At 34.7% G+C, this 16,776-nt stretch overlaps 1 protein-coding gene across 1 annotated transcript in view; it reads right to left on the reverse strand.

The window, feature by feature from the left end:
- Positions 1-16,776, reverse strand: part of LOC106868744 (gliomedin-like) — a 157,725-nt gene that overhangs the window by 46,951 nt on the left and 93,998 nt on the right. Inside the window, exon 6 of the mRNA XM_052973442.1 lies at positions 7,873-8,025. Within this exon, the coding sequence (XP_052829402.1) occupies positions 7,873-8,025 (153 nt within the window). The remainder of the gene's footprint in view (positions 1-7,872; positions 8,026-16,776) is intronic.

The raw sequence follows: 16,776 nt of genomic DNA on the forward strand, positions 1-16,776 counted from the left end.
ATATATATATATATATATATACGTGTGTGTGTGTGTGTGTGTGTTTATTCTCCACTGGCGCTTGTGAATTTACATACCCGTAACTTAGCATTTCGGCAATAGCAACAGATAAAAGAAATACAAGGCTTAATATGAATAAGTTGTGGACTCCATTCATTTGACTAAAATCTAATCAAATCGATGCCCCCAACATGCCTTAGCATGACCTAAAAAATTAGAAGCCTTGTGCCTATAATAGAAAGGGTTAGAATAATATAATATATTTACACAAATATAAATATGTGCAACATTCTCATTCTCTTTTGTTTGTTTTTTTCTGATGTATGACCTCCATCCAAACCGTTAAGATTCTTTCCACTTTTTATAGTCTTTACACCAATTCTTTTCTTAAGACTTGTCCAACTTGTGCTGTCTTCATTTTGTGCTCTTTGCCTTCTTATGTATATATTCCTTTTGTTACGCTTGGTCAAGGACGGATGGACCATAATGACTTCTATATTTGCTCTCAACTATATAACCATTTAAAATAATTAGAGAAAACTTGACTCAAGCAGCCAGGCCATATTTGTTTGCCATTGACGTCTAGAGTCTTATTTTGGATGGAAGCACCAATAATGTGGCTAAGAAATTGTAATTTTCATTGTGTTTGCTCATTCTAGTGAATTAAATTCTAAAAATAATACAAATTTGACCAACTTATAATAATTTAGTCCATTAGCATTTTAATTATATTGTTATAGACTCCGACATCAATTTCATTCGTATAAATTAATTACATTTACAAGATGGAATTTGCAGAGAACTGAATATTCTCTAACAGTCTCACGACTACATAACACCTAGATTTTAATTAACAATTGAGATTTTGTCTACTTAGTATCTTTGTTTAAATATCTAAGTCTTTCTCCAGCTTTTGGAGAAAAGATATAATCGTGTTACTTATAAGCTACTTGTAAGACACAGGCGCAAACACAGCGATATATAAACATATACTTGCTCACATGTGCACATACACTCCTACCTTTATCTCAATCTTTCTCTTTCTATTCTCTTTCTATTTCTATTACTAGTTTGTATTTTCCCGTCTATCTGGCTTCAGACAAGTGAATAAATATCAAATGCAACCGAGGTAAACATATTTCCTACACTGACATCCTATACAGAACTTCAACTTTAAACATTTACGTATTGAGTACATTTCAACGGTAATTTTTGCTCTCTACGTGTCGCTCGTATACATTCACACACGGACAGGCAGACCCATATAGAAATGTGTACTTACAGACATATGTATATATGTCGAAATTCTATCGTTCGCCTAAATTCGTTAGCCTTACTGCATCATATGCTTTTTAGCATTTCTCATTTACACGAAATAATTTTTCAGGCCGTTTACCGCAGTCTGCGGCGTTATAAAAAAAAACACTCATCCATGTAAGCTTGGATGTGCTAATTAATATTTGTGACACAGGCTGATTCTCTCGCTGATAACTAATTTATATAGAGTCCGCAAGCTCCTCGCGCCATTTGTGACTGCTTGGACAGTATCATTATATATAGGTTTGACTGATTTACTGAATATCATTCGACTTTTGGCTTCCTACTCTTGATGATCCGCAATACGATGAAATCAGGAGATACAATTACACCATCCATCATTGTTGACGGAAATGAGTCGACCGATAGAGTTTTCTTGCTTTTAATAGTTGTCTTCTAAAACAATTATTCATTCTAAGTATATGTATCTGCGCGTGTGTGTATTTAGAGAGTTTACCCCAAGAGAGTTAACGCAAAATGTCACCATTTGTAACATGAGTGAAAAGCTTTAACCTATTAGAAAAATATAAAATAAACGATGATGAAACCTACTATCAAATTGCGTTTATATAATGGTAGTTCATAGATTAATGGTTTAAAACATCAATTTTAACGTTTCAGAAAGCATTTAGACTCAACACCTAAATTATTCAAATTATTTCTAAGCATTTTTACGGGAATAAAATGTGACAATTATGGCAAGTAAAAAGTGTATAGCAGATAACAGAAAAACTGTTTTGCATTTTCCTCGGGACGAAAATTCACAGTTGTAACGATTAACCAATTCCGTTGGAGCAATTATAATACTAACTCTATAAAAGGCAGATTTCACGCCATCTTTTATTATCTCTACTTTCTAGTATTATTTCCTGGAGCAAATGGTTTTTTATTTATTTATTTAAATATTATAGAGTATTGCATGGAATAACGTCCGCTGTATTTTTATTTGATAATGCTAAGCCGCCATGGTGTGATTCGTCGAACGGAACGAACCCAATACTTATACTCAATTCTAACACTTATTCTATCTGTCACTTTTGCTGAACCGTTATGCGACGTGGACGTAAACCCATCATCGCCGGTTGTCAAGTGGTGGTATAAGAGCATTACAAAGCCATGTGTCTCATACATTTATCTAGTCGGTGGAATTTCACTCGGTTTCAATCAACCAAATTTACTCTCAAAGCATTGGTCGAACCGAAACTTTAGTAGAAGGCATTTGAGCGCGGTGTCGTGCAGTGGGACTGAAACATAAACAACGAGGTTGCAAAAGGAGTTTCGTAACCACACATCCATGACAACGATAATTATTGTTATCAAAATTTCAAAAATAATATGGGAATATAAATAATGAAATCATATTAGTCATTGAAGCAGCATCAGACGAGTTTCTCTCACTGATAAGACAATGCTCCGTATATACTTTAATCCCGATCAAGACAATTCTTTTATTTATTCATGTATTAATTTAGTTATTTTGGAAAATGCTTTCCAAATACGAGTACCATGCCTAATTTAAGTATTTCGTTTCTAGAAAGTAATAACTATTCCTCCAAACAAGTAGCCCCATCGATATTGCCATTTTCACATTCACCTCCCTTGTCAGCATCTGAATGGGGTAGCGATAGTTTGCAGATAAAACAACCAACGTTATTTTATCAAAAAAGAATCAGCCTAATTTAAATGTATAATTTTCCCCTTTCACATTCGAACAACCAAAATCAATCCTCTATTCTTTGTCTTCGTGTGTTTCTATTGGCAATACATTGTACAGTTTGTACGTTTTGCACATCATAAAATGCATGCATAAATTTATGATTCTTTACTCTCGATTTTAAATTCTGCTCTCAACCGACACTAGAGGCACCAAGGAATAATCTTTGTTTACGAGTGTGTGTGTGTGTGTGTGTGTGTGTGGATAGACAGATAGATATATATACGTGTGTGTGTTATCTTTTGGCACGAATATAGTTACGCAGGGAACCATTTAAAACGGTGTAGTAGGTTAGCTCAATGTTCGTATTGCAATTTCACCCTTTATACATGCAAGTCTAATATATATAATCATTCTGAAATGAGGAAATTAATATTTAATATCGATATGATGCAAGACCTCATTACGAAGGCATAACATGGTTGAGATAGGTGTTTCTCTTTTCTTTTTTTCTTTAATCTGGTAACAGAATTTCTTAGCTAACAATAAAAATGGGAATAACTTTTCTAAATCTCTATTCATGCACACATCCAGATATATACACTTAGAGAGATGCATATACATACATTTATTAATAATCACTCCCTCTCTCACAGCGCACACATACATACACAAATAGATAGATAGATAGATAGATAGATAGATAGATAGATATGCCTGTGTGTGTATGTGCATGTGTCTTGACACGTACTGCTTCCATGAAGCTTCAAAGCTGACTTGTAAGATTGCAGTTTGTTTTAACGGGGAAATTTTGAAGTAAACATTCTCTATTAATACTGGCTTGAAATTTTGGCACAAGGCCAGAAAATTCTGAGGAGCGGTTACGTCGATTAAATTGATCCCAATGCTCAAGTAGTACTTATTTTATCGACCCCGAAACGATTAAAGGCAAAGTCGACATTTGAAGAATTTGAACTCAGAACGTAAAGACAGATGAAATGCCTGTAAGCATTTCGAGCGGGGTGCTAATGAGCCTGCTCTCTCACTGCTCTATTTTTGCCCTGAGCGCGTAAATGAAAGCAGGGTATGGTAGTTGCTTTTCTTTTTTTATTTTGTTTTTGGCTATTTCTCTGTGTGTTTGCAAAATTACTGGCGAACGGCTGGATGAATTTTCACCAAATTTTCCAGAAATATTCATTGAGTGTGTGGTTCGAACTCATTAAATTTTGGTTTGGTGAATCAATATTTTACTTCGTTACGTATGCTTAAACAATAAGCAGGGGAAATAACTCAATGTCATTTTGTTAAAATATGAATTCGTCTGATAACATTAAATTAAATTTTATGTTATTCTTGTGTGCATACAGAGTATGCATTACCCCTCCGATGCATTTTTTTTCATTAATAATTAATATTAACCGTAATTAGGACCGCGAGCTGCCAGAATCGTTAGCACCCCGGTCGAAATACTTAGCGGCATTTTGGTTGTCTTAATGTTCTGAGTTCAAATTCAACAAAGGTCGACTTTATTTTTCATCCCTTTAGGAGCCGATTACATAAGTAACAGTTCAGTACTGGCATCGATGTAATCGATTAACATCATCCTACCCACTTGCTAGACATGTGCCAAAATTTCAAACAAATGCTAAGTATTATTTCGATTCTACGAAGAGTTATTGCGTTTCCCATTCACTGTATTTCATTTGTTTAAGTTTATCTGTTTTATGGACATCTTAAACAAGACGTAGGAGTGGCTGTGTGGTAAGTAGCTTGCTTACCAACCACATGGTTCCGGGTTCAGTCCCACTGTGTGGCACCGTGGGCAAGTGTCTTCTACTATAGCCTCGGGCCGACCAGAGCCTTGTGAGTGGATTTGGTAGACGGAAACTGAAAGAAGCCCGTCGTATATATGTATATGTATGTTTGTGTCTGTCCCCCCAACATCGCGGTTCGGCAAAAGAGACCGATAGAATAAGTACTAGGCTTACAAAGAATAAGTCCTGGGGTCGATTAGCCCGACTAAAATGCAGTGCTCCAGCATGGCCACTGTCAAATGACTGAAACGAGTAAAAGAGTAAGTATATCCATGTGTGTATGTGTGCGTATTTGCATGTATTTATATAGGTCGTATGTATATCAGAAATGAAAATGAATGGAAAACGTCATCCGTCTTCATTTGCCGTATTCCTTCACCGCGTTCGATGTGTAGCTAATGTTGCTACAGAGACTAGAGACGCGGAATAACAAATATAATTAAAGAATTGTGATTACGTTAATTAATTTTGTGAGTGAATGATAAAATGGGATTAGTAATTTGATATTATTCCCGCAGTGTACACAGCTAACCAAGTACATGCTGGACAACACTACAGAGCTAATAACCACGATCCACATGATACAAACCCAGTTGTTTATATATATATATATATATATATATATATATATATATATATGAGAGATAGATAGATAGATACATATATACATACATACACATGTGTGTGGATGGGTGTTGGGAACATGTATTTATATATATATATAAACACATGTTCCCATATATATATATATATATATATATATAAATATATACGTACTCATATATATATATATATATATATACACACACACCCACACATATACATACAGACATATATCGTACATATATATTTCCTTATATTTTAGTGTTGCACAAAACCAGGCGACCACAGGCTTTGCTAAAATATCCTACAAAACGTAGACTGTACATTATTTTCAATCATTAAACAATGAAAAGAACAATTACAAAAAAAAAAAATAAAGTTGATGTGAAATGAATAAATTTAAATAAATGAATGACTAATTATCAATAAAAATGGCCTTCTTCTTCAAGTCCGAACATGAAAAGCAACAACACAACAGAAACTATAATTTAAAAGTCTTTCGCTTCTTTTCCGAAGACATCTTATTACTATGTTATTTTAGCTCATGCTTGGAGTGTCTTAATCTTTCACTCTTTCACTTTGCTGTTTATATTTCTCTCTCTGTCTTTCTCTTTCTGTGTATATATATATATGCCTGTGTCTGTGTGTATTATGCACACAAATATATATGTGCGTGCGCTTGTGTGTAGGTGTGTGTGTGTATATTTAAACTCCTGCGTTTATGAACCGAATACCCAAACTACTAAGCCACGCGGTTCTGTGTGTGTGTGTGTGTGTGTGTGTGTGTACGTGTGTGCGAAGTACATTTCTTTATTGTTTGACTTGTTTCAGTATTTTGACAGCGGCCATGCTGGACCACCGCCTTTAGTCGAACTAATCGACTCCAGGACTTATTCTTTGTAAGCCTAGTACTTATTGTAACGGTCTCTTATGCAGAACCGCGAAGTCATGGGGACGTAAACACACCAATATCGGTTGTTAAGCGATGATGGGGGCACAAACACAGACACACAAATACACACACATGTATACGACGGGCTTCTTTGTGTTTCTATCTATCAAATCCACTCACAATGCTTTGGCCGGCCCGAGGCTACAGTAGATGACACTCACCGAAGGTGCCACGCAGTGGGACTGAACCCGGAACCATGTGGTTGGGAAATAATGTTGCTGAGCTGTCGCTTTTGTTGTTATTGTTGTTTTAGTGCTTTTGTTATTGTTTAGCTTCTTGTAGGACCTGATCTATCATGGAGTATCATTCATGCCTTCTCAATCGTCACATCAATGATAACCCAACGAAGATAAAGTTCACAAAAAGAAGTATTACGCATTGTGTCCATTCACTTCCTTTTTAGTATAGAATTTGGCTGCTGCATCTAGCGGTTGTCATAAAAACAATGCCCCCACCTGGGACTTCTCTCTTTACTCTTGCTGTTTTTTGTGTGGTGTAGCTATAATTTTTTGCAGTTGTTGTGTCTAATTTCCGATATTTATTTTCCTGTTGTTTAATTCCAGATCAGTACGGATTTAGAAAAACTATACTCTTGTTATTCTTTTTTAAACTAGCTTATCGTATTTTTGCTTGTCTTCTAAGTGTTATCTTAATGTTTTCGTAATCCGTAGAAGAAAGCGGTGTAATGATATGAAAGCGATGTATTAATTTATCATATTTTAGTAATATTTTCTTTACAAAGTTCTTATATTGATGTTGTTGCTACTATAAGTATTATTGCAGACGTTTTCCATTTCTGCTGTTGTTGACGTTGGTGCGATTGTTGTTCTTGTCAAATCAAATATAAAACAAATTGTTTCCCCAAAAAAACTACAAAGTATGAATTTACTGCCCACCTCTCACAAACATTACACACATAAAACAGAATGAAACACAAAACATTAAATATATATACATATATACACACATATATATATATATATATATATATATATATATGCGTATTATAAAAACATTAAGGAGAACATGCGTTGTGAACATTATGAAAAATAAGAGGAAGATAATGTTTACATTTTTTATCAAAATATGCTACCGATTCCAATTGCTTCAGCCCATTTAATCATGTCATTATAAAAAAGAAAAATAAATTAATATGATATATATTTCATTATATATATATATATTTTCAAACTTGATATGTTTTACTTAGAAAATTAAAATGGAGCTGATAAAAATGTGAATATTCTCTTTCATTTTATTCATGACAAAAATTCTCAAAGCAATTTCTCCTTTTATTTTTAATACAAATTTACTCAATAAAACCTGTTATATCTATGTATGTATATATATATATATGTATACATATATATACATGCATATATATATATATAGAAATACATATATATACATATAAATACATATATATATACATACATTTATATATATATATGTATATGTATATATACATAAATATACGCTTGTGGATATATAAGTATGAAGAAAATCATGAACCAATCAATGCTGTCCATAACCTTGCAGAATATATCCGTGCTGTGCGTGATATACGGAATACTGACCGCCTCGATCTCCTTTGGGACCACGTTCACCCGTTTCGCCTTTCGATCCTTTTTCTCCCTTTTGGCCCGGATATCCTGGCTGGCCTCGAGGTCCAGTGAGACCATAGCCTGAGTAGATTAGTTGATAGTTGGTGAGTTCGTACGCGGATGTGATGGTTCGGAGCAGGTGGAGAAGTTGGAGAGAGTGACGAAACAAAAAAAAAACAGAAGCGGGAAGAGAAGAAAGAGAAAACATGCGTTTGTTAGTAAGTTAGTAGCAATGGAAAGAATATTTATATATATACATACAAATATTATATATATGCTGTTAACGCAATTCACATACATGAATAATTTATTGCTATAAAATAATTTTTATAATTATTCAATGTTAGATAATATATATTCACACACACACACACACAAGTTTGTGTCTGTATGATGATACATATACATGTAAACATGCTGTTAATATAATACACACACACACAGGGACTTTAAGATATACGAAAATAATTTTAGACAATTGTAGAACTTTATTAAAATATGCAAAGCCAATTTAAAGGTAGAATGATGTATTATCTTGAACTAATTAACGTTTAACTGAGTGGGTTTCCCCCCCCCCCCGAATAGTTAGTCATTCAGTTAATGTTTTTCTAATGAGATATATTAGACAAAATCGTTTTGATTTGCCTCAAATACGATTCCCTGACTGGATTCATTCTTGCACTTTTGTATAAAATCATATTTTTGTATAATTCTTCCTAAGTTTCCTGACGTGTCTATATTTTTGTTAATCGGTTGGATATAATTATAGAAATGTTTAATCGTTATTATTAAAAGATCAAATAAATGCGTATGTGCGGAGGCTTTCTTAAAGGGGCGCTACAATTAAACATATGCCTAATAAAAACCAACGAAGAAATATTGTTATATTTTTAAGAGATGTTATAGACCATAATGACCGCTTCTCTTCTCATTGCCAAAGTTACAACTAATGATTAATTATACGACAGACGAACCACCTGCCGTTGTCAAATAGTTCGGTCACTTGATTGACGTTAGCAAGTTTTGGGGAAGTATTAATGATTATTGAATCGTGTTCACTTATAGACGATACATACGTGTGCATATAGGGCAGCTGTTAACGTCTCGAGTAGACAGAATGTAAATGAAACTGGAACAATCTAAGGCCTACATCAGCCATTCTATATACTGGATCGTACCATAAATATTGCAGTATTTTATTATTCTTCAAAACTAAAGTAAACAAAGTTCTTTTTTTAATCTAAAATATACTCTTCTTCATTTTCTACAATGTTCCTCCATCTATCTAGTAGACGTGGAAGACCTCTCTTCCAAAATTCACTTGTCTGTACCGAAAAATACTCCTCCAGTACTGTTCTGGCCTCGAGAACAGAATTCATATTTTTTCCGTCCAAATGATTTTGAAGACTGCGGAATAAATGATAATCAGATGGGGAGATGTCCGGCGAATATGGTGGATGGGGCATCATTTCCCATTCAAACTGCTCCAGCCTTTGGAATGTCATCCTCGCTGTATGTAGTCGAGCACTATCCTGAAGAACAATATTCGTCTTGAATCCAAAGATGGACGTTTTTCTTCTGGGGTAGGTGTCAATGAATAGTGGCACGACCAAATCGAAGCTTCTCTGCTAGTTCCTCAACAGTTACAATGGGATTTTGTTCCACCAGGGTTTGCAGGACGTCCTTGTCGAGCTCTACATATCTTCGAGAACGAGGCTCGTCTTCTAGGCTGTAGTTTGCGGCTCCGAATTTCTGGAACCACCGTTGAAATTGGTTTCCGCTTACTGTCCGATCTCTATATAGTGCATTAATATTCCTCGCACTTTCCGTTTCGTTGTTGCTTTTATTGAAGTCATAAAGCAAACTATGCCGAATATGCTCCTTTGTCACTTCCATAGCCTTGAAAAACTAACTATTACAATTGAACTGCACTCTTTAAACTTTGCACTAAGAATAAGGACAAAGTAAAATTACTACCTGCTTTTATAGCAAATTGATGCGCGTAGTTTATACTTTCCCACTCCGACTTTTAGCTCATACAATCTTTTACCTACAAAACGGTAATTTTTCAGTGCTCCCGCTGTTTACAGGGCTAATTTCATTCTCTTATCCATTACATTAGCCACTTTTTAATACTTCTACGGCGATGTATTTTTGAGGTATAAGTGCTTTTTTTGTAATTTGAATTCAGCCGTCGTTGAGGCGTCTTTACAGACTTTCTGGATCAATAAAATCAGTAAGATTTTAGAGGAGGTTCAATGTAATTCTGTTGCTTATATCCCGTTCCCTATTAATTTCGTTACATTGGGGCGTGTTAGGAGGTTAGAAATCATTCACTGCATCTATATCAGTTATCAATCATAAATAATAATTATACATACATTAGCATACATTAATGATTAATACAATCTGAAAATGAATTAAATATTAAGCAAAAAGAAACGAACAAGATTGAAATGGTTTTATGTTAATGAGATGTGGTTGTTAATGGTTTAGGGGTTAGAGGAGGTTGCTTTTAATGCAAATATAAATATGTTAATGAAATAACAAATGGAAGAGAAGTCTATAGCTGAGAAAGAGAGACGCAAATAGGGAGGACAAAAAGCAATACTGAAGAGATCAGAGAGAGAGAGAGAGAAACAAAGAGGAAGAAAAGTAGGTTAGCAAAGACAGAGGGGGAAAGGAGATATGGGATGAGCTAAACATCTTGTCACTTGAAGGATTAGGGCATACTGTATTTCAAAGGGCCAGCCTTGTCACCCTCTGTATCTGTGGAGTGCTCAGCCACTTGCACGCTAATAAATGAGTTGCGACATCACTGGTGCCAAGCTGTATCGGCCCCTTTGCCTTTCCCTTGGATAACACCGGTCGCGTGGAGAGGGGAGGCTGGCCTTCCGCAAACACTCCCCTACAGCTCATCACGTTCTTCAGCAGAAAATATTAATGTAAAACGTTTAGAAATTCCAGTCTTGATGAGTATTAGGCTACATATTCTTAAATGACTAAAAAATGAGTTACACTGTTTGATAAATGTGAAAAATATATCATAGTATATTGAAGAACGTAGCGTTTTCATAATAATAAAATAATATTTCATATTTTATAATTAGTATGAATCAATATTTGGTAACTAAGGATTGACTCAGAGCTTAATAAATAATCCGCGTAGGCACACACACACACACACACAGACAAATAATTATAGACAGGTCCGCATACACACACGCGTGCATATAAGTATATAACATTTCATACATAAATTACACTTCTATGCATTCTGTAATTTTGGTAATCCTCTTCGGATTCAAACATGAAGAGCAATGTATATTCATTGAACTGGGGATCAGTAAATTTGACTGGCAAAAATGTTGTGTTTCACAATATCTATCTATCTTATACGCACTCACGCACATGTAAATGTATATATATATATATATATATATATATATATATATATATATGTGTGTGTGCGTTTGTGTATGCGTATTTTTGTTTTGTGTGTGTGTGTACATATACGTACACACACCTGTATATGGAAAGATATTGGCTGTAAAGAATTTCCTACTTTTAAGCGTCTTAGTTGAGTAGCCAATCTGTCAGATATTAACGGTTGAATATCTTTAGATGTTTTACTTCACTATATTTCCATAGATTACTACTTTACATATTTTTATCGGTTCCTCTGTTTTACGAGAAATGTGCTTGTCAAACTTGTAACATTTCATGTCTTGAGATTATGGGAGCTGCAAAGATGCGTGGCTAACACATTTGTTCGGAACATTTAAGGTACCGGTTGTGATCCCACGACGAGATATTCTTGTAGATATATATTCTGCCGACCAGAACATCGGGTCAAACAATACTTTACGCGTGCAATTTGGAAAAAAAAATCTAACTCATTTGAAGCAACTCTGCATATCCATCCATCCATCCATCCATTTTTCTTCCAATGCTGACCATATGATCGTTATGTTAAATAACGGTCTTATCATTACTAATAGGATTGGCTGTGTGCTAATTACCTTGCTTATCAACCACATGGATCCGGGTTCAGTCCCACTGCGTAGCACCTTAGGTAGGTGTCTTCTGCTATAGTCTAAGAACGACCGAATCCTTGTCAGTGCATTTGGTGGATAGAAACTGAAAGAATCCCGTCGTGTGTGTGTGTCCCGACATCGCTTGACAACCAATGCTGGAATGTTTACGTCCCTGTATCCTAGCGGTTCGGCAACACAGACCCATAGTGTGTGTGTGTGTGTGTGTGTGTGTGCATATATATATATATATTTTTGCGAGGGTATATACTTTGAGATGTAAATCATGTTAATGTTCTGGAACCCAAGTATACATGTTGATGTGAAACAATTTTTCAACCTTTATGCACATGATTCTCCCTTCCCCGTAGTTCACTATAGCTAAATGGAAGTTTACATAAATTCTTTCTAAAACAATATTTTTATCACTCTTTGTATGACCAATTCTTAAAATCAATTCGTCGCTAACATGGTGTGAGTTCGCGATTATAGTTACATGCATGTTATTTTAATTCAGCACCGTGCGTGTGTGTGTGTATATATATATGAGATAAGGTGTACGTACTCCGCTATATAGATATATATGTATATACACTCATATATATATATATATATATATATATATATATATATATATATATATACATGATTGTATGTGTGTGTGTGTATGTGATATACACTGTATATATGTGTGTTTGTGGATGTGTCCGTGCGTATGCATTTGATTGTCAATTTGTGTTTATCACTATTTTACATATGAGAACGTCTATAATTCATGTGCAAGCGTTCACATGAAACTATATGCACACACATACACACACGCGCGTGCACATACGCTACGGCATACACATATATGAAATCCATTTCGCATAATCAGCTAGACACGTCAGCAATAAAGAATATCTTTATAATTTTGAAACAAGCCTGTCAGATTGTAATGGATTCAACATTTCTGCACGCTATTCTTTTGCATTTCTATAGAACATAGATTTGTTTTTATTCTTTTATCCTGTGCACTCTTCTTGGATTCGTTCTACGTTCTACTAGAAATGTACTAAAGCATTAAGGAATACTCAAATACTGTGGGCGGTATGGTAAAATCAGGAAAACGCCTGATGAGACTAAAACTGTTGCCTAGATCCGTCCTTTCATCGTCCGTAGTTTCAAATATGGCCGACTTTATTTGCATGCCCTCCTTTCACGGTTGTGCTTTTGCAGCTAAGGCTGGTTATGACGGAGCAAACCTGGGTTGTGGAGGTAGTTAATGGTAGAAGGCGAAGCGATCTGTAGCTCCTTATACCTGGATACGTGGTAGACATGTTCCTTGTGTAGTCTATAAGTAACGCAGTGCATAATTATAATGGACATAGAGGAGCAGTTTGATCACGCAGTACGTATTGTCGCACTGTGCGCGCGCGTGTAGATGTGTGTGAACGTGTGTGTATGTGTGCGTGTATATGTACGAGTGTGTGTGTGTGGACGCCAGAATTGTCCATTGGCGTCCGATACTTCAGTAATTCAGCAGAGATTTGGTAAAATAAGTTCACAGCGTGGAATCAGATACCGTAGTCAACAGAATCGATTTAACCTTTCAAGATGAATATTTCTAACTCTGACTTCAGAAGTTATTATTTTTGTTATTATATTAATTTTTTTTTACTCTGTAACTAATTTCATTTTACCTATGAGAAATATTTTTTTTCCCCAGTAGCTGACATAGCGTAACTTTGATAAACCACTGAGAAATAAAATATATAAATTTATAAATAGATAAACAGACTAATAATTACTGCCGCAGCAGAACGTGTTCGTTTTCGATTCTACGGTATACTAGGGGGAACAAAAAAATATCAAGAGATCTGAATCTTCTCTGCATGTGCAAGTTAATTAAAATTTAAATTGCATTTAATTAATTTCAAATAGTTCACAGGTGCAGTACCGCTTCGAGTCTATGAAACTTCTCTGTAGTTATCACAACATTTATAAATAACTCGTAAAATGGTAGCAACAATTCCAAGCAAGAAAACCAAGAAGCTACACTTAGAGCTATCGTATATTTTCCCATTAGTAATCAAAATGAAAAGTTAGATTTGATAGTTTCAATGCTTTGGTTTATTTATTTATAGACTTATATTTTTCATTAATATACCAAACAAATAATCAGTGGAATGCACTAACTTGCTAAGGACAGCTTAAATGTTACGTTCAGGTGAGTGGTTGTGTTGCGGAATGGTAAGAATAATGAAAATTGTAGCGCAGTATCGTCTTTCAAAGAACGATGCAATTTTTCACTTTCAAATTGTAAATTCCTATATATATATATATGAGAGAGAGAGAGGTAGTGGTGTCAATGAGACCCAGGGCTGTCAGGTAATGCTAAGTAAATGCTATGGATAGACAATTGTTAAGCTCCAGGTTCGGTGATTATGCGAATAAGGGGCCCAACGTAGGTCATATATCAGGGTCTGTATATAAAGATTTACTTTTCGTAATGAGATAAAAAAAAAAAACCGGGGCTGTGTAGATTTTAGAACATTTATAAATAGGTCTTACAGCTGTTTCCAGGATATTTATTATATCGGTAATTCACTCTCTATTTCGTATCTTATCTCAATTAACTATTGCTTAACCATCTTCTCACACCGTCTCCGATGAAGGGATATAATAAATATCCTGGAAACAGCTGTAAGACCCATTTATAAATCTACACAGCCTTGGTTTTTTTATCTCATTAAGTAAAGTAAATCTTTGTGTGTGTGTGTGTATGAAATTTACGGAAAAACAAAAGACGAAGACGAGTGTAAAAACAACTGGCAGGTGTATTAGTTTAACGCTCGGAAAGATGTGAAAGTCTTTTGATTTTTGAGCCTACGCTCTTTAACCGAAAGGAACACGAAGAAATAAACAGAGAATAAAAATAAATTAGAGGCTAATTATACATATTACTCCTATATATATTGTATTTGGGGATGGTCATGTTGCCATTTAGCCAATAAAAACACACGCACTATATATTTGGCGTTAATTTGCTTCAGCTTTATATTACATTAATCGTATTTCGCCCAGAGTTCTTCCGTCACACTTGTGTGACCTCATCAGTGGTCCTTTGCTTTCTTCTGTCTTATTTGTGTGTCCCTCCTTACTAACGATCAGCCATTTTGTATTTTGTATTCCTATTGCATGTGTCTTTATTTGCGCATGCGTATCCCTCTATGTGTTTCTATGTTTAGTACGTGCATGTGTGTGTATGGGGAGTGCCTGTATTATCTGTATCTCCTGTTTATACATGTTCGTTTGATTTGCTTTTATTTATTTGTCCATGTGTTTATATCTACTTATTTTTTCTCTCTCTTTTTATATATAATGAGCAAATCGAACACTTCATTGATGTGCTGCCTCCAGCCGTAAGACTGCTGTAAACGCCCCCAGACAGACGACCAATGGCAAAAATCACCCAGTTTAGACTACCCGTTGATGAAATTCTTCGGAACATCGACAGATGATAGCACCAACTATCGATTCTGGGAAGCTCACCACTTTGATTCTGTCCGAATAATAGTAACAATAGAGCATATCCAGTGAGTTGAATATTGTTGGAAGCAAAGGTGACAAACATCAGAAGATGGAAATCGGATTTACAGTTACTCAACCGGAAGTAACAGGAACACTAAGTATAGTTTAAAAAGGTGTCTTCAAATTTCAGTGTTAAAATATCTGGAAAATCAAACATGCACGATGCCGAAAACCTTGCACTAACCTCAACAGCGCATATCTTGAGAAAAAAATACCTATTGATATAACGTAGTTATAAATCTTAGGTGTTAGGTAGAGACCCGGCTACGAAGTAGACTGTCCAGAAATCAAGCTAAAATATAAGTAATAGTAATAAATTTCTGCTGCTGCTTTTCGACTGCAAATGTTTTGACGTCAGAATGGTTAACTTCATTTTCTTAAGCCTCCTTCCTTTCCTTAAATACATCCTCAACATCATCATAAAAGTCGTCGTCATCCTCATCATAGTCGCCATCGCCAAGAACATCGCCATTATAATCATCATCGTAGTCATCGGGACAACGATTATGTCTACACACACTCATTAGTCACTAATGTATATAGTCGCTCTCACAATGATTGTAATTCTCCATCCATCTGATGACGCCAATCACCATTTAGTCTATTATTAGTATATTAGATTATTGGTCATCATTTGAAATTCGATCAACTATATATATATATATAAATATATATATATATATATAAATATATATATACGTGTTTGTGTCTATACACATATACATACGTAAATATGTATATATGTATGCACGTATATAGATATGTATATATACATGTAAATGTATGTATGTGGATTGAGATGTATGTATGTATGTATGCACGCATATAGATATGTATATTTATACATGTAAATGTATGTGGATATATCTGTATCTATCTATATAATATATATATAGCTGTGTATATATGCATATATATACATATGTATGTGTCTATATAAGTACATATACGTGTGTGTGTGTGTGTATGTAAATCCAAATGTTAGGTTAGCTTCCGGTTAAATATCATTACGGTTCCGTCCTGGTTCTCCTACTCAGATGATATGTCTATAGATTTCGTGATTGTAATATCAATAACTACATTCTTATTGTTGAACTTCATTGATTCGATATTGCTATTCTAAGACAGACGATGAAATCTGGGGATAAGAATTTTAATATTTCTATGATAGCACTTGCATAGATTCCTTCCTTTAATTGGTAATTCTTTTTCTTTTTTTTTTTTT

This window comes from Octopus bimaculoides, chromosome 15 (assembly GCF_001194135.2).
Source record: "Octopus bimaculoides isolate UCB-OBI-ISO-001 chromosome 15, ASM119413v2, whole genome shotgun sequence".
NCBI lineage: Eukaryota > Metazoa > Mollusca > Cephalopoda > Octopoda > Octopodidae > Octopus > Octopus bimaculoides.